This window comes from Cyanistes caeruleus, chromosome 2 (assembly GCF_971803275.1).
Source record: "Cyanistes caeruleus chromosome 2, bCyaCae1.hap1.1, whole genome shotgun sequence".
Taxonomy (NCBI): domain Eukaryota; kingdom Metazoa; phylum Chordata; class Aves; order Passeriformes; family Paridae; genus Cyanistes; species Cyanistes caeruleus.
The window spans coordinates 1059369-1077223 of NC_141702.1; the positions used below are offsets into that span (position 1 = coordinate 1059369).

The 17855-nt window shown below is 51.1% G+C and overlaps 1 protein-coding gene and 1 long non-coding RNA gene across 4 annotated transcripts; one reads left to right on the top strand and one right to left on the bottom strand.

Moving 5' to 3' along the window:
• The first annotated feature begins 54 nt into the window (after positions 1 to 54).
• LOC147654538 (uncharacterized) lies at positions 55 to 11392 on the top strand. Of its 2 annotated transcripts, none has more exons than XR_015282624.1 (4): positions 55 to 214; positions 320 to 419; positions 3612 to 3833; positions 6528 to 11392. It is a non-coding gene; the product is annotated as an uncharacterized LOC147654538 (long non-coding RNA). The 2 variants fall into 2 exon arrangements; XR_015282623.1 differs by having other exon boundaries at positions 55 to 155; positions 4183 to 11392.
• LOC111927471 (interferon-induced very large GTPase 1-like) lies at positions 1096 to 14968 on the bottom strand. Of its 2 annotated transcripts, XM_086875357.1 has the most exons (3): positions 14881 to 14968; positions 13323 to 13506; positions 1096 to 10042 (listed from the first exon to the last, which is right to left on the bottom strand). In XM_086875357.1, the coding sequence occupies exon 3, from the start codon at positions 10038 to 10040 to the stop codon at positions 2736 to 2738; it is 7305 nt and encodes a 2434-aa protein (XP_086731483.1). In that variant the 5' UTR covers positions 10041 to 10042; positions 13323 to 13506; positions 14881 to 14968; the 3' UTR covers positions 1096 to 2735. The 2 variants fall into 2 exon arrangements, with proteins under 2 accessions (XP_086731483.1, XP_086731484.1); XM_086875358.1 differs by lacking the exon at positions 13323 to 13506 and having other exon boundaries at positions 14881 to 14908.
• Between the last annotated feature and the right edge of the window lie 2887 nt (positions 14969 to 17855).

A 17855-nucleotide genomic window follows, 5' to 3' on the forward strand; every position in this document is an offset into this window, starting at 1 on the left:
GATCCGCCCCCCCCCTTACCCCATATATAATTCTGGACCCTCCACCCACCTCTTGTCTTTGACAAGCGCCCCAGGAAAATGCTAAGCCAGAAGGAAAATAAGCCCCGAACATATTAGGAAGATCCTGGAATCTTCCGTAACTGGCTGTGTAATGAGTATGAATCCTTCTGGTTAATAAACACCTGTAAGCCCCTGAGCCAGGCAGGCACTGTAGGTGGGGTTATCCCCGTGCACCCAGCGCTGTGATAAAGTGATGAAACTTCTTAAGACTCTCTAGGGTTTAGGGGCTTCATTTTGGTGACAGCTTCTGGTGTTCCAGATGGGACAGTGCTTCTGACACTCCATGGTTTCGCTGTTTTGAGAGGACTCCGGCACTCGACAAAGGCTTTTTCAGGGAGATCCTCTGTTCTCTGGATCTGGTGAGTTCAAGGCAAGGCCCCTGGGAATTTGCAGGATTACTAAACGGGATGAAGGGTGCACTTGTCCTTAAGTCATGGTGGCAAATCCTCCCAGGACTGGGTTAAAAGGGAAAGTAAAGGTAAGGTACACTGTGGGTTGCAGTAGTCTCACTCCCATGGTGCTGAAAGCTGTGCTGGCTGTTTTGTCAGGAGCTTACACAGGTGCCTTGTTTCAAGCTCTGTGGTGTGAGTGGTAAATTTTACTATTGTTGTAGTTTTGTATCATGAGATCAGGTGGATTTGCTGAAGGAGGAATTCTGAAGAACTTCCTGTTTGGCTGTATATTGAAATACTGGGGAAGGGGGGTGGATGGAGACTCCTTGACAAGAAAATGGTTGGTAGAATACTGTAACCATTGGTGGCCAGTGTATGCACTAGACAATGAAGGAAAATAGCCAAAGAATGGTACTTTCATATATAACACCTTATTATAATTAATGTTTTTTGTCACTGGGACAGAAAATGGGATGAAGTATCGTGTACCGATTTATTTCTCACTGTGCCATCATCCAGTACAGCAGAAGGATGGTGGTGTTGTAGCTAAAGACGCCATGGTGTTTCCATCTGTCCCCTGCATGTCTTGAGTCACCCCCAGCTGTGGCTGCCCTGAACACAAAGGGGACACAGAGCAGGGAGGTCCAAATCAACTCCTTTATTAGCAGAGCCTGCAGGGCATGAGGCTGAAGCAGCCCTTCAGCCAGCTCTCCAGCAGGGCTTGGCCCTCGCATTGCCAGCGGGGCTGCAGCACCTGCACAGCAAAAGCCTCCATACCTGCCTGGGCCAGGGCCAGCTGGTGCCACCTTCTCCAGAGCACGGCTCCAGTGCCACCAGCCTGCCTGGACAGCACCAGCACTGCCCCAAGGGCTGCTGTGGAAGGTGCTGGCAGGCAGGATTCTCCACATGGGGCATTCCCAAGGCTTTTGTTCAGCAGTGAGGCCAAGGGCAGGAGCAGCTCCTTGCAGGCCTGAGGGCTGCAGGGAAGGGCAGCAGCCCCAGGCAGCTGAGCAGGAGCGGCTGCCCTGGACAGAGACACAGCGCCTCCGAGACTGGGAGTGAAAGCACTGCCTGAGCCCCAGGGCCATCGTGTCCCTGCTTTCCTGAGCCCAGAGGCACAACGGCTCCTGCTGGGAGAAGGGCCTCAGTTGATCCAGGAGGCTGCAGTGAGGGAGGGAAGGATGATGCCCAAAAGCCAAGCAGCCCATCTTGCAGCCAGCGTGGAGCTGGCCTCAGGTCCTGCAGCCCTTTCTCCGAGCAGGACACCTCCTTGCTGCAGGAAAAATGCCTTGGGGGCACTGTCACTTCCTGTCTCACAGCACCTGATCCAAGGGGTGCTCCGAGTGCTGCCTGTAAAAGCTGGTGGAGAGATGGGGACTACAGATGACTCTTCTTTATAAATGCTCTTTAATCCATAGACCAGGTTACAGCAGGGGATTGTAGGTCAGCCTACTGCTGTTGGCTATAGGCAAGCCCTGTGTCCTGGAGCCCCTTTAGTTCTGGTTACAATGTAGTATATCTCTTTCTTTTGCTGTGGTATAATTACCTAACAACCAATCAGCATCATACACAGTACCTTTACATTTACACATATCCTATCAAAACTGTTAGAACTACCACACTATGTTAGTGACTAACCAATCATCTGAGTCCGTAATTACATGTTAAACTTTGAATCTTGTTTTGCAGTGGAAAATTCTTTTTGCTTTGGTAAAAAAACATCTTTCTGACTACCAATGCTTTTTTTATTTGGGAGAAAATACGCTTTGTTTGAAGACAACTTAAGCTATTGGACTTTAGCAATAAAACCTCCTTCTACGTGACTAAACCGTGGTTCTAGACCTTCCAACTCAACTAAACCTTTGTTCTCTCAGCTGTTTCAGAAACAACTGGCTCTAAAAGCATATTTTTATCTATCAAAGCTTGCTTTTGTTTCAAGAGAACCTTCTACTAAGCATTCATATCTGTAAAACTTTCCTGTTAAATTCCTTGCCACGAGGCCGATCGCCACAAGGAGGGGCTTTGGTTTGGCTCTAGGACAAAGCAGAGGGAAATGTTTATAGCAGGAAGGCAAGAGGATTCTGGCTTTCTCATCAAGCAAGGGAGTTCCTGAGCGACAGCCACAGTAAAACGCCTTTTTTCACAAAAATCAGGAGCAGTTGGATACCATTGTCTTTATTGGGCTTGAGAACATCATCATTGTAACTGAATTTGTGGAGAGCCTGGTACAAAGTTCTCCTGAACTGCAAAGCCCCTGTGGTTCTTCCTTCCCATGGATGTGGCCTAATGCCTGTCCAGCTCAGCCAAGGCTTCCTGCTTGGTAATTCTCTGCCATGCCTCAGGGATTTCTCCTTTGCCCTGAAATTTACCATTGTACAAAGCTTCCAGCTGTGTCCTGAAATGAGACACAAACCATTTCCAGTACGCCTGCATAGATGAATCAGGAAGAATGTTCCAATTGGAAAAAGGAGGTCCAGCATCACGGTATGTCTTGCAGTGGATACATTCATTGTCACCAACTCTGAATAAGACATCACTTGCAACAAGGCTGGAACAAATATCAATGACCAGCTCTTTTGTCTTGTAATACTGAACACCCACCAAAGCTTGTGGGCGATGGAAGACCAGCTGATGGTCTCCATCATGTCCCTGCATGGTGTTTGTGCAGACAGCCCCACAAAAGGGACACTTCTCCCAGCACCCCGAAAACTGCTCCACCAGGATGGTGTGAGGCTGCGTTGCAAACGAGCTCATATCAGCACCAGCAAATTCTTTCCTGAGCCTGTCCCTCAGGTCATCCAGAGCTTCTGCCATGGCACTCCTCAGGAACTCAGTATCTTTGACCTCTTGGTGCTCGATGCCCTTCAAGTCACTTCTGGGCAAGTTGATCACTTCTGTCAGTTCCCTGCAAAATTCATCCAGCCAAAGAGAGACTTTGTCCTCTCTGTCTTTTCTGTCTTTGACAATTTGGGTTGATAAAGAAACAGCTGACAGGATGTTTCGATAGAGAAGATTAAGGGAGCAATCTAAAAATTTCTCCAGTCTCTTACCCTTACCTAAACAGTAACGCTTAACTCGTGTCTCAAGATACCTCCAAAAAAATTTTTTTGGGGAATGAAGGTATTGCATGAAATACTCAAAATTTTCTTTTTTTGCCAGGTATCTCAGGATGCAAACTTCCAGACTGGCTCTGTTGCCCCTGAAATCTGGGAATTTGCCCTGCATGTCCTCAGCGATGGCTTTAGACGTCCTCTCATAGACCGCCCGGCGAAGAGCCGCTTCAATCTTGTCACAAAGGAAAACAGCAAAAGTTGTGATTGAAGTGGCTCCTTGGCAGGACATCTGGAAACATTGGAAGAACTCTTCTCTCTTGCTGCTCAGGTACACAACTGGGTCATTTGCCTTTTGGAATGCTTTGTGCATGGCTTTAAACCTTTCCCCTGCCATTTTGCACAGATACAGAGACAAAGCTATGCTGTACTCTCTGTTAAAAGTACATTTGGCATGGCTGGGGACGGAGTTCACACCGTTCTGTACTTCATTGAGTATTTCATGGATAAAATTTTGACTGTAATCCCGTTTCTCCTGTTCCTTCTTATCAATGTTTGCCTTGACACACGCTATGATGTTGTCTGTGATGTGCTGAAAGTTGATCGCATCAGCATAAGGAATGTTCCTGGGATCTGAGGTAAAGCGAAAATTCTCTTTTTTCATGACATGTTTCTCTAAGTCGAAAGAAAATCCACTGCTTTTGGGAAATGACATGATCCGTGCATGGAAACCTGGCTCCTTAAAGTGCTCTAGAAGGACTTCTTCAATCTCTGCATCGATATTCACCCGTTCCAGAGGACGAGCAGCACTGGAGACTTCGGCAATCCACTTGTTCCAGACAAAAGTGAAGTTGTCCCTCAGTTCGCTCTCACTCAGGCTCTTCCGTTTCAGAGTCACAGCCAGCTTCCTACTCCTTCTCAGGAGCTCATCTTCATATTCCAACTTCCTTGCATCCAGTTTCCTCTGCTCCTTCTGTAGCTCTATAAGACTCTCACATTTCTTCTTCATTTCATTGAGAAGAGTCTCTTTTAGTTCTTTCAGCTTCAGCTCTGTGCCTGATTTCCACTGGACCAGTGTCTCATGGTCTTTGTCTTCCCCGAAATACTTCTCCACTTCTTTCTCAATGGCATCACTTGTCTCTTGCACCAGCCCTTCAAGGTCTTTTCTGGTGACATTCTGCAAGTCCCCATTCCGAATTCGGTTGTCCAGTCTCATCTGTATGTCTAAGATGTGACTCCTCAGCTTCCAAGTCCACCGACTAAAGGCACTTTCCAGTTTCCTGTACACAGCAATCTCCAGGGAATTCTTGAAGCTGAAAACAAAGTTTTCATTCAGCAAAGCATTCCAGAGGTCACCAATACGATCTTTCAGGCTCGAGAGCCTCAAAATGCTGTGCTGCGACTGCTTCTTGGCAGCCTGGAGGATTTTGCTCTTTAGTTGCTGGACGTTCTGGCTGTAGGTGGGGTTGGGTGGTGCCATTGGGGGGTTTCCTTCCCACAGGTGAGCAAAGTAGTGAATGTGGGTGTTCACATCAAAGCCAATGACATCACTGAAGGACAAGATGTCACAGAATTCCTGCTGAGCAGCTATCACGGTCATTTCATCCAGCTTTTCTTGCAAACGCCTTTGGCCTTCCATGTTCTGCTCCTTGGCAGTTGCTTCTCCCACATTTTGGTGGACAAAGAGGCAGCTGGGGGAAAGATTGACTTTCTTCATCCTCAGGAAAGCCTGCACAGCGATCTGGAGAACATCTTGCATTTCCGATGGGTTCTCTCCAAACACATTGATCACAGTCATGTTGCCAACACCAATGACAAAGGTGGCCAGCTCATTGTCATGGTTCAGGGACTGTTTATTGGCTATCTCAATAGCACGGAGCCCCTCAGTGTCAACCACCAGCACAAAATCAAAGCCCAAGTCTTGCTGCAGCTCCTCGCCCACTGGGATGAGCTGCATGAAGGCTCCGCGGGTGCATCTCCCCGCGCTGACGCTGAACTGCAGACCAAACATGGCATTCAGCAGGGTGGACTTGCCTGTGCTCTGGATGCCCAGCACGGAGAGCACAAACACTCGTTTGTCCCCCAGCCTCTCCATTAAGCTGTCAAAGATGGCTCCCACCCAGCGTAAGGGCAGGTAAGAAGCATCCCCATCCATCAGCTCCACGGGATAACCCAAAACCATCAGTTCTGCTGCAATTTCTGGCAGTTTGGCAAAATTGCTATTATTTGTCTCCATTAATTGCAGAGCTTCATAAATCTGCCCTACCTCTCTCAGAAGGTGCTCCAGGCCGATGGATGAATTATTGATTTCACCAGAGAGGGCATCCAAGTGACTCAGGAACTCAGCATTCATGCTGGGATTTTTCTTGTACTCCTTTCTGGACGCAATTTCAATCCATAACTTGTGATAGTCTCTCCTCAGTTTTTCAAGGCGACCACAGGACATCTCATCCATGAAGACCTTCATCCACTGCAGGAAATATTTCTTGGTATCTGCTGGTTGGCCCTTGAGAAAGCCAAGGAATGACTTCATCAGTGGGTTGAGGGGGAAAGCTTGCTCAAGTTGCTTTCTTCTTAGTGCTTTCTTCTCATTTTCAATTTGGCTGCGATGATGCTCAATGCTCTTGTTCCCCTTCTCCTGCAAGCGAGTGAGTTCTTTGTCCTTTTTGCACCACTGGTACCACAGTTTTCCTTGAAGCGGCAGCAGCTGGGATTTGATCTCTGATAGCTTCTCTTTCTTCAGAAGCTCCACCAGCTCCTTTGCCTTTGCTTTGGCTGCCACACACCCGGGTTGATCTGCATCCACTATGAATCCTTGCTGGCGAGCTTTGTCTGCACAGGCATCCAGACTGAAACGTGTATTAGACCCTGCCAGGAGATTCCCAATTGTTTTGCTCAGCTGGATCACCAGTTCTGCTTCGTTTCTGTTCCTGATCCCTATTGTCATGATTTTGTCAGATTGTTCCTCTACAACATTCTCTTTTTCCGTGAGAAGACAAACCAACGGCCTTTGTGACTTCCACAGGTCCTGCAGAAGATTTTTCCCTGTGCTGTCCATGTGCTCCAAATCAGACACCAGAGCCACGTTGACAGCAGATATCTCCTGCAGGAACTTCCGCTGTGCTTTGTACTTCCCGGCATCTCCGTGCAGGTTGCAGAAAGCCACACAGTGCTCAAAGGTGTCATCCGGGCTTCCACGGGGGCAGTACCAGGCAATCTCCACCACCCCATCCATCAGCAAACGCTCCCTGGTGCTGCCTCTGCAGTGGCGGTGGAAGAAAGTGTTGTGTTTGCGTTCGCTCAGCAGAGCATTCAGGAGCTGAGACTTGGAAGAGGAGGCTGAGCTGCCAATGCGGATGAAGGACACGATGGGTGTGTGTGTCTGAAAGATGAGTTTGTTGTTGTAACTCTTTGTTTGGGCCTGCTCTCCTGACTTCTCAACCTCTTTCCAGCTCCTTTGGATTTGGCTGAGGGCGTAGAGCGGGAACTCGATGTGTGAAGTGCACGGGTTGGGCACCAGCAGAGGCAGCGCCAGTTGGCAGAAGGCCAGCTTGGTTGCAAGGGTTTGTCTCAGGAAGTCATCAGCGCAGTGGAAAATGGCCATCTGCAGGTCCATGGGGTGCACATGGCTGTCCCTGCTTGCACGTGCAGGCACTGTTCCCATCAGATTACCAAGAAACTTTTCAAAGGAATTTGATTCTTGGTGCTCTTGCTTTCTGATTTGTGGTACAGGTGCGAGGTTTGCGTTGATCTCATCCCAGCAAGTCAGGTACCTCACCTTGTGGTAATCCATGGTTAACAGCTTTTGCAGGAAGTAACCTGGCAGTTCTGTGTCCTGGCTGGGCTGGCTGTCCTGCAGACATGTCCTGCAGATGGTGTGGAAATCTCCCAACCCCATTCTTCTTGGATAGTGACTTTCCAGTCCCAGGCGCTTGAGCAGCTGGAGGAACTCCTTCTTTGGAACAGCTTCATTTGCTTTGGATTGGCTGCTGTCAGAGGTGGATTGAGAGTGACTGGGAGGCTCAGGTGATGGAAAAGTGTCATCCAGGTCTCTAAGTATGTTCTGCATCCTCTCTTCATCCCTGTTGTCATTCAAGCACCCACTGATCAAGGAATGCAAGTCCTGTTCCAGCCTCTCCCAGTCTTCACTGTGCTTTTGGAGCAGATTCTTTATCCGTGTGGACCACAAGCCCTTCATGTGATCATCCATGAAAATTAAATGCTCCCTCTTCTGCTCAGGGGACAGCCCTTGACTTTCTGGTGTCACAGTCAGACCCTTCAGCAGAAGATAGGCCTCAGCTCTGTCGGCATCCTGCTCCTTCAGGTTCACGTACTCCTCATGTGCCACTTCCATTTCCTTGGCCATGTACTCAATTTCCGGGTGTCCAAGGAGGTGCTGAAAAGTGCTGCTTTCCGCCTGGTACCCTGTGCTGCTCACAATCAAGAGCACCAACAGTTCCATGTCCTTCTGAGCCTTTTCCTGGAGACACTGGAGTAATGAATAAATGGCGAGGCTGCTGGTCTGGGTCGCTTCTCGCTTTGCTTCATGAATGGCGGAAGCAGAGCTTCCTGGTGCGTAAGAGACAGCATGGATGTGCTCTTTCATTTGCTGCAGTGTTTTGATGAGGTCTTCAAGCTCAGAGACTTTGGGAGATTTGGGAAGTGGGTGCTCCGTCTGGAAGATCCATTGCATAATGAAGGAAGCCTCAGGGAAGTCCTTGACAGAGTAGATATGTGGAGTCAGGAGGCTTTTCAATATTACCTTGATAAAGGTGGTGTTTTCTGGAGGTGACTCCTGGCAACTCCGCACGGTGTTCACCAGGAAGTCCTGCAGGGCTTTGTCTGACAGGCACATGTTGATCCACACACTGGGGTTCCTGGTTTTTGCATTCAGATCATCTTTTAGCTCCATCAGCATGAGAAGCTTCCTTTCATCCACCGGCACCTCCCAGGCCTTCAGAGTCCTCATGAAATCTCTGGCCTCTTGCACTGCACTGCCCAGTTCCTCTCCAAAAATGCTGCCAACACTCAGATTCGTCAGCGCTTTGTACGCAGCCCTGAGGGCTCTGCTCATCTGACCCACGGACTTAAAATCCCTGCTGTGATTGTACAGGATGACGTCCCACACTGGGATCAGCTCAAACCCACGGTCAATAACGCACCACCTTGTGTTATCAGACACGAGCCCCGTTCTCCACTGAGAAGGGGATTCTGTGTCTGGTCGGCCCCCTGTGTTGACCATGTAGAGCTGAATCACTGTATGGGAACCCTCTCCGGCTCTTCCCAGGACAGAAGCCTTTGAGCTGGATTTAGAAACATCCAGGGCCCCCGCAGCACTTGCCAGGAAGTCACCCCAGCTGGCCCTGACAAAGCTGTTCAGAGCTTCAGATGTTTGTCGCTTCATCTCTTCCCTCTGCTCCTCTCGGAATCCCTCAGTAGATGCCTTCCACCAGAATATCCCCCCAAAGTGGAGGGGACCCTGGTTTACGTGGGACCCAAACCTGCTGAAGAAATTCTCACACATGCTATTCAGCAAGGTAGGGTTGTCTTCTTCCTGAGTGGAGCTCAAAAGTGGCTCTATCTTTTTCAGCTTCTTCAGAGCCTCATCCGTGAGGCAAAGCTGATGCCTTTGGAAGTAGCAGGAGGCCAGAGGGAGGTACTGGTACCTGGTGCTGCAAAAGTAGCTCTGCTCAGAGCGAGACTGGTGGGTGTCCTGTGACTGCGAGGAGCTGCTGCCATCTACACCTGCTCCCAGATTAATTCCCCAGAACTTGAATTTGGCAGAAACACTCATGCTGAACCCCAGCTGCTCCATGGACTTGGTGAAAGAGGATTCTGCTGCAGAGGAGGAGAAGTCCTTCCTCTCAAGGAGCGATCCTTGCTCTGGACCGGTGAGCTGGAATCCCTCAGGAACCCTGAGGAGCTGATCTCGCTTTGCCAGCGCATCTCCAGGTCTGCTGGTTCTGTAGATGCCCTGCAGGGCCAGTCCCCCTGATGCCCGCCTCAGCACCTCTGTATCAGGGATGTTCTCTCTCCTGCCTGCTGGCAACTCCTGCTGCTCCAGCTGCTTCTGGATGCTCTCCAGCATATCCGCCAAGGGTTTCTTTGGTGCTGGCCAGAACTCTTTGGGAATCTCCATGGCTTGCCACACAGTCTCTGCTTTCTCCCTCAGAGCATCCTGGGTGTGGGTGCGGCTGTTGAGCATTTCTGTCAGATCATTCAGGGCTTCTTTGGCCAATTCTTGTTTCTCCTTTCTCTTCTCCAAGTGCTCCTTCTGCACATCTTTACTGGTTCTTTTGTCATCTCTTATTTTCAGGAGTTTCTGGAGTGCCTTCTTCTCCCAGGGGTGCCTTACCTCACACTCCAGCTTGAGGTAGTCTTGGTACTCCAGATGTTGCAGGGCTTCTCTGCACTCAATTCCCAGGATCTGTGACACTTTGGGCAGCCAGTGTCCAGCATCCAGCCCTTCATCCTGAAATGCCTTTGCCAGGAGCTGTGCCTTTGTATCCCCCTCCTGTGTGTCCTCCTGCGAAGCCATGGCTGTGGAAGAAGAAAAGAGACTTTCCCTAAGGTGCAGGCAGAGGCCCCAGCCTCTGGCAGAGGCTCTGCAGCAGCTGTGGCCCTGGGGATTGCTCCCACCCGGCTGCTGGAGCCAGGCCTGGGATGGCACAAGAGCCAGGGTCCCCTTCCCAGCACACTGGATGTGCCTGTGGCTTTCCTGTGTGCAGGGGCAACCCTGAAGCTCAGTCTTTATCCCAGAGACAAGGCAGACAGAGACACAAACACAGAGATACACAGAGACACACACAGAAATAGACACACAGGCACAAAGACACAAACACAGACACAGAGACACCCACAAACATAGAGCCAAACACACAACACAGAGACACAGAGACAGAAGCACACAGAGGGACAGGTAGATACACAGAAACAGAGATACACAGAGACATTGCAGACATAGAGACACAGCCACAGACAGGCACGCGTACACACAAACACCGTGGTACACCGAGACTCACTCAGCCACACAACCTGCCCTAGAAAAGCTGCTGCCTTCACCATTGCTCACATCTTCCCAGACGAACCCTTCACTCCACAAGAGCGAGGAGCACTCCTGGCACAGCCCCTCTGCCCATCCGACACCCCTGCCTGCATCCTGCGCCCTCTGCCCAGTCCCACGGCTGCCCTGCTCACTGTCTGGCCCAGCCTGCTGCTCTCAGCACCCGGAGGCAGCGCTCACACACTCCCCCCAGGGCACCCCACACTCCCCAGACACATCCCCCCAACTCCTCACATCCCCCCACGCCCGGCACGGCCACACGGGCTCTGAGCTGTGCTCCTGCTCCAGCTACCAGTGCAGCCCCTCCCTGCCCCACTCACGCCTCTTCCCAGGAGCTGCTTCCCTGCACACCCCACCCCCTTTTCTGTCTGCTCCACTCCTGGGGGCTGTGCCTTTTCCATCGTGGGCAACACTCCCTCCGGGGAAATCGAAACTGTAACCGAGCTCTGAAAGCCAGCATTTCACCAAGAACATCTAAACATCTTCCACACCTTCAGAATCAGAGCCGAAGCTGGAGATCTAAGAACTGCACTGTTCCTAAAAGAAAATCCAGAACTGGAAGAGACTGAACTAAAAAAACATTGTGTTTGTATTAAGTACTATTACTGTTTAATTTGCCTGGCTGTTATCCGAGATTTAAGTGCTTCTTTTTAGTTCTGTTTTTTTGTATCCTTAATGTGTTTTGTTGTTGAGGTTTTATTGTCCCACAAAGCAAAGCAGGTGCTTTGTGGAGGAAGTGAGATTTAATCGTATAAGTTTTGGAAACATTTTAAGCTCCTAATTAAAATTTGAAAGAAAAAAAAAATAAAAAAAAAAAGGTGCAGGTGTTATCAGGTGCCTCAGGGAGGCAAAGACTTAGTTTCAGATAGGCATTGTCCCACCCCAAACCTCTTGTCAAGGGCAGCCCAGGAGTTCTGATTGGGTTTGAGTCCCTGGGCGGTTTCTCCCTTGCTGTGTTTCCAGTGGTCCCTGACCCTGAACTCCACCCTCAAAGGCGGAAACCCTGAAGAGTTCTGTCCCCCAAAAACCCCTGCTCGTCTGTTTGGGATCTGTTCTGGATCTGAGTTTATTCCCATGCTGAATAAATGGTTTCATGAACAAAGGCCTGTCTCGTTGGTGTTCCATACTGGTCCCCAGAACCCTACGGTTTCTCTGGACGTGAACCTGAGATTGAGGACTACAACAATGGGTGAAGGGTGGCCCAGGACTCTGGGTGGGGCTGGGGCCAGGGGCTGCTCTTCCTTCCATCAGGGGTGATCAACACAGGGGCCATGCGGCACACTGGGTCTGTCCTGAGCTCCTGTTCCCCTATGGTTTTTTCCTTCTTCTCCCCTCTTGGATTTTTCTTGCTTCAGCACCATGACCAGGGCTTGCCAGCTTGCTTCTCTGCTCCTCTGCTGCTTGGGAGCCCGGAGCCGCTGCGAGCTGTGCTGAGAGCTGGGAGCACCCCCAGCCCCAGCAGGCCCGGCCTCAGGCCCGGCCATCGCCGGTGAGGCGCGCAAAGGAGCGATTCCCCCGGCCAGCCCCCGCTGCTCCGGCTGTTCTGCTACCCTTGGATTCGCCGGCCCGGGCCTGCAGCGGCACTGAGAGCGGCTGCTCCCCGCGGGCTGTGCAGGGGAAGCCAACTCTCCTCTGCGCGGCGCCCCAGCCGCCATTGGCAGCGGAGAGGCGGCCGAGCCCGCGCCACAGCGCCCCCTGCAGCCGCGGGGGAATCATCGCACCCGCCCGGCCCGGCCGGGAGCCACCAGCGCCCCTGCCGGCCGTACCCGGAACTGCAGCCCAGCGGCACGGGCTCGGCAGGGACATAAGGCTGGCTTTGCCCTTCTGCTTTTGGTTGTTGCTGTTGTTTGCTGCCCTTGATGTATACAGATACACTCTAGGAAATTCCTGTTGTTCCCTTTCCCCTAGCTTTGCTTGAAAGCCCCATAAATTCAAAGTTAAAATAATATGGAGAGCAGAGGGTCATATTCTCTATTCCAGGGTGGTCTCTGCCTTCCTCGGAAGACACCTGTCTCTTAAACCAGGTCCATCACTGTTGGTCACTTTTGATAGAAAACTGCCCAAAGGACCAGGCAGTCATGAGTAACTACCACTACGGACTCAGGAGGGAAAGTTTTGCTCCTCACCCTAAATTTCCACTGCCTGGCCCAGCCTGCTGCACCCAGTAATGAGAAGCAGTCCTCACATGCTCCCCCCCAGGGCACCACATACTTACTCATTGCTCACTATTCACTCACTCACTGCACATTACTCACTCATTCACTTACTCATTACTCACTGCACATTAACCCATGGAGTTCGTCATGGACAGACAGTTAATCAGAGCAATTTGGTTTTCATTAAAGCTTTTGATCCTGCTTCTCCCAGGACCCTGGTGTGTCCCTTCCAACTCAGGCCATTCCATCATTCCATGATTCTCACCCTAACTGACCTGGCCCTTTCATTGGATACCTGCCTTTCAGCCTTTGGTGTTTTTGACACTGTTGCACAATCCTGAAAACACTCCCAGTCTCAGTTCACTTGGATACTGGAGAGATTTATTCACTGCAAAAAACTCTTCTGACCATTCAGCTTCTGTCCCACCAAGGCCACAACTCCCTTACCAGAAAAGGTATCGATCTCAGGGGCTTGGACTCAGGGATAGATCCAAGGGCCCCTGCAGCCTTCCAGAGCCTTCAGGGGCAGCTTTCCCTGGGGAGTTCCTGCCGATTTGGGCAATCTGTGCAAGGCCTGTGGGCTCTGATTCCCCTCACCCACCTCTCAGCAGATGCTCCCCTTGCTCCCAGCCTTGGCTTCCCAGCAGACACCGGCAGCCGAGGGCCCCAGCTCAGGGGACACAGCACAGCACAGCGGCACGCCTGGGGCACACGGTGGGGTGTGGAGAAGGTGATGGGAAGCCCTGGAGAACGCAGGAGGAATCAGGAAGGAAAGGCCTGAAATCCTAGAGGAGAAGAGCAGACAGTCAGGAGAAGGCAAGCCATGAGCACACAGGATTCATTCCAGGGAGCACTGGAGGCCAACCCTTCTCCTCCACTGGACACTGCCCAGGGAGCAAAGACTCCTCAGGGCTCTTGTGGGGAGGTGAGCAGAGCAGGCTTTCACCTGGGACCTACATCCATGCTCCCCCACCAGAAGGAAGCTGGAGCAAAGCCCCTGAAGCTCAACAAGGCCAAGTGCAGGTGCTGCCCCTGGGTGCAGGCAATTCCAGGCACAGACACAAGCTGGGAAGAGAATGGATTGAGAGCAGCCCTGAGGAGAAGGACTGGTGGGTGCTGCTGGGTGAGAGGCTGTCCAGGGAACATCTGTGCTCTCAGGCAGCACACAAGCTGTGGAGGGGGCAGAGCCAGGGGAATAGGAAGGGAGATGCTGTCTCAGGGTCACTGCTGCAGCTCGTCCACTCGGGCCACTTGTCCCAGCCCTGTCCCCTCCCAAATTCTCTCCCACCAGAGCGCTGCCAGCGCTGGTTCAGTCTCAGGAGCCAGAGGCTGCCCTGGACAACAATAACTCCAGCCCTGAAGCCGCCCCCAGGCACCCTTGGCAGTCCCTGCACGGTTTCCCATTGCTGCAGGAATAGGAAAAAGGCCCATGCGACTGTGTCCGTGCCCAGAGAGAGGCACTGAGCACATTCAGGACATAACTCGGGATCGAGCTCCTCCGTGGAAGCAAACGAGGGAAGCAGCAAGGCTGGCAGCAGGAGCGGCCATGGGAATGCGTGCAGCCGTTTCACAGCACAGCCCCCGAGAGTTTTCCCCAGCCGTGTCCCAGGGAAAGAAAGGGGCTCTGGGAACAGCGCTCCCTTGGTGGGGCTGGCCCAGAGCCCAGAGCGCTCTGCGCGGTGACGCTCCGACTGGAAGAGAGGAGAATGCCACCCGGCCTGCATGGGGAGCAAAAGGAAGAACTGAGCCCCTGCGCTTGGGGACAGGGCAGGAGGAGCCGTGCCTGCCGCTCATCCCCACGGAGCTGCCCAGCGGCCGAAGGAGCGGCTCGGGGCCAGCACTGCCCCCGGCATCAGTGCCACGGCTCCTGCCCTCCGGGGGGCACAGCAGCCATCCGGCGCCACCTCTGAGCCCGGCCCCCTCGCAGCTCAGCCCCGCAGCGCACACGGCTCCCCCGAGCCCCCCAAAGCGGCTGCAGCAGCGGCGGCTTCCTGCAGCCCCCGGAGGAGCGGACACCGCCCGCCCGCTGCCCTCCCAGCGCTCTTCCCCTGCCCTGCCATCTCCCCGGCCGTGCCAAAACACCGCAACAGGAGCCACGAGAGCAACAAGATCCCGCTCCCCGCTGCTCCCGGCCGCACAGCTCCTCCCCAGGGCCCTACCTTCTCTCCTTCTCCCTCCGAGCCCCGCAGCTCCCGGGATGCCAGAAGCCGATCCCAGCCCCACTTTAAGCAGCCCCGGCTCTCCGGTGGGTGCGGCTTCCTCTTCTGGAGTCAGTGGGGCAATTCCAGGAAATCAGGCTTCTGTCATCAGCCGAGTGTGAAAACGAATCAACTCCTTTGGAGTCCGATTATTTGAGTTCGAGCCCGATTTCCTCCCCAGCCCCGGTTTGAGCTGCTTCTCAGAGAACTCTCAGCTCTTTGCACAGACCTTTTAGCTGCTGTGCTGGTACCGGGAGGGCAGGTGAGGCTCTCAGCCATTCCTGGGGCTGGTGCTCCATCAGGAAAAGGAGCAGGGGGAGCAGAGCACCAGTCTCAGGGATGAATTTATGCAGAAATTCATCCTCCATAACTTTCTCTCCTGTTACATCACCTATCAGTTCAGCACAGCCCCCCCAGCCCCGGCTCTTTTGGAGGGAGATGCTTCCTCTTTTCGGGGGGCCGTGGGGCAGCAGCTACTGCTTTCCCATAGGTCCTATTTTCCTGCAGCAGTGTGAAAGTGAAGCTGCTGCTGCCTAGTTTGGGCTGAAAAAGTTTTTGGGTGAGAGGTGGAACTTGAGGATGTTTGAGGTCTTTTCCAACCTTAATTATTCTATGCTTGCATGAAAGGCAGCAGGAGCTGGGCAGAGTCTGGGGCTCCTGCCTGGAAACCACCAGCCCTGCTCCCCTTAGCCTGGATCATGCAATCCCAGAACTGGACATCCTGTGCCAAGGCCTGCCCACCCTCCTAGGGAACAATTCTTTCCCAGTATCCCATCCAGCCCTGTCCTCTGGCTGTGGGAAGCCTTTCCCTGTGTCCTGTCCCTCCAGCCCTTGTTCCCAGTCCCTCTTTGTTAAGTATAATATGTTACAGTTGCTGTTTGTAAACCCCTTACTTACCTTGTACCCCTGTCCCAGGTTTACTTACCTTGTACCCCTGTCGCAAATTGCTGTACCCCATATTTCTTGTTCCTTGTTCAGCCAGGCCCTGCCCCCTCTCCCAAGTTGCTGTACCCCATATTTCTTGTTCCTTGTTCAGCCAGGCCCTGCCCCCTCTCCCAAGTTGCTGTACCCTGTGTTTCTTGTTCGTGTTCAGCCAGGCACTGCCCCCACTGCTCCTAGACTCCCACATGGCAACACTGTACCCCTGCCCCAAGTTGCTGTACAGCCCTGAGGAGGAAGATGACATAAGGACTTTTATGCAAACAAGAGAGACCAGAGACTTATGGGACGCACCCAGACTGGAAAAAACCCCGAAACAACGAGCCACGCAAAAGGGAAGGAATAAAACCAGCACCATCTAACAAGGAAGACCCAGAGGAGTCGCCTGACTTCTTTCCAGAGGCCGACATCACCTCGAGGAGACTCGACTGGGATGACAGCCTAGACTACGAGTCCAAAAGAACGAGTCTTCCCGGGGACTCCTGTGAGGAAGTGTCATGGGGTAGGTTTACCTTTAAGACAGCTTGGAGGGAGAGGAAGTTGAAGCTGCTGGTGGCTGATGGGAGTTTTTCCCTCCTGACCAATTATCGGTCATTTTCAAGAATTGACAGCAGATCTGACCATTAAAAAGTGAATTCAACTTGTAAACACCCCCTTAAGAAGTACAGACAGAATTCTCTTGCTCTCTTTGGTTTCCGGCTTCGGACAAGGTAGCAGGCTCTGTCTTGGCCTCCTCCCCCCCCTCTCCAGGCCTACAAGGCCGCGGGGTGGAGGAGGGGGGGAGGGGGAAGAGAAGCAGCGCTGGCCAGCCGAGCTTGGTTTTCAGTTTTTGCTGCTAGACTGAAACTTAACACCATGAACTCTTGCAGTTTTCCTAAAGCTTTTAATTCTTTTACTACCTGGATAAACATACAGATTACTCCTTTTCTCAGAAAGACAGAGAGAGAGACAATCAACATAGAGGAGACATCATAGAACCACCAAAAACAGTGAAGAAAAGAGTTAAGTTTAAATAAGAAAGAGAGAATAAGGAGATGCTTTACAGCTGAAATATCTTTCTGTTAAAGCTATGGAGATGGACAATAATAGTATAAAAAGACTCCTTTAATTCATGATAAGAGTATTAGGAGGAATGAGATATTCAAAGTGTAACTTTTGAGCAGAAGAGAGACAGAGAGAGTGCTTGTGATACTGTGAGTTGCTGGAATTGAGTTAAGTGAAGATTTTGAAGCTTTGAGGGCAAAGAGAAAACTGTTTTCCAGGAAGGCTCACAGAGACAAATGAAGAAGACTTCTGCCTTTGAATAACTTATCCTTAAAAATAAGATTCCTAAACTCTGTGACCCATACACACCTTGGAGATGTGAAATGGGAGGAGAAGATCTAATGACAGATTTCCGGGCAGCTGGCATTAGAGAAATAGAAAACTATGATGAAAAATAGTTTTCTCGTGAGAAACTCCGTAAGCTAACAGAAAGAGACTTCTGTTTCTCTACAAAGACTGATGAAAGACTGTAGCAAGAATTAAGACTGTTTTTAACCACCAAAGTCCTAAAGTTATTTGTCTCTATGTTGTCATGTGTACAATAGTTAAGATGTAGAAGATAAGGAGGTTTTCTGAAAGTTTATTCTGGTATTCTCATTCTTGTAGTTTGTTAATAAACTGTCTTTATTCCTTTAAGTCTTAAGCCTGTTTTGCTCTTGTTTTAATCCATATCTCACAACAAAAAAATAAGTAGTTTTTTAGTTACTGGTTTAAAACCACGACATTTAATTGGTGCGTTGGCCGGGAAATCGAACATTAGCAAATCTAAATTAGTATATTAATAGTGTTACTGTGAGATAAAAGATTAAGTAAGAGCAAAGCATGATTGTCTTAAGTTTATATAGCAGTGATAGTAAAATCTAGGGGTAGAAAGTAGTAAATATTTGTTTCTTCTTTTCTGTCAATTTATTAGTTTTTTAAGTTGTATATTGAATATAATTGATAATTTTTGA

Excerpts from the sequence above, each read along its gene's own strand:
- LOC111927471 (XM_086875357.1), bottom strand. The coding sequence starts at position 10,040 with ATGGCTTCGCAGGAGGACACACAGGAGGGGGATACAAAGGCACAGCTC.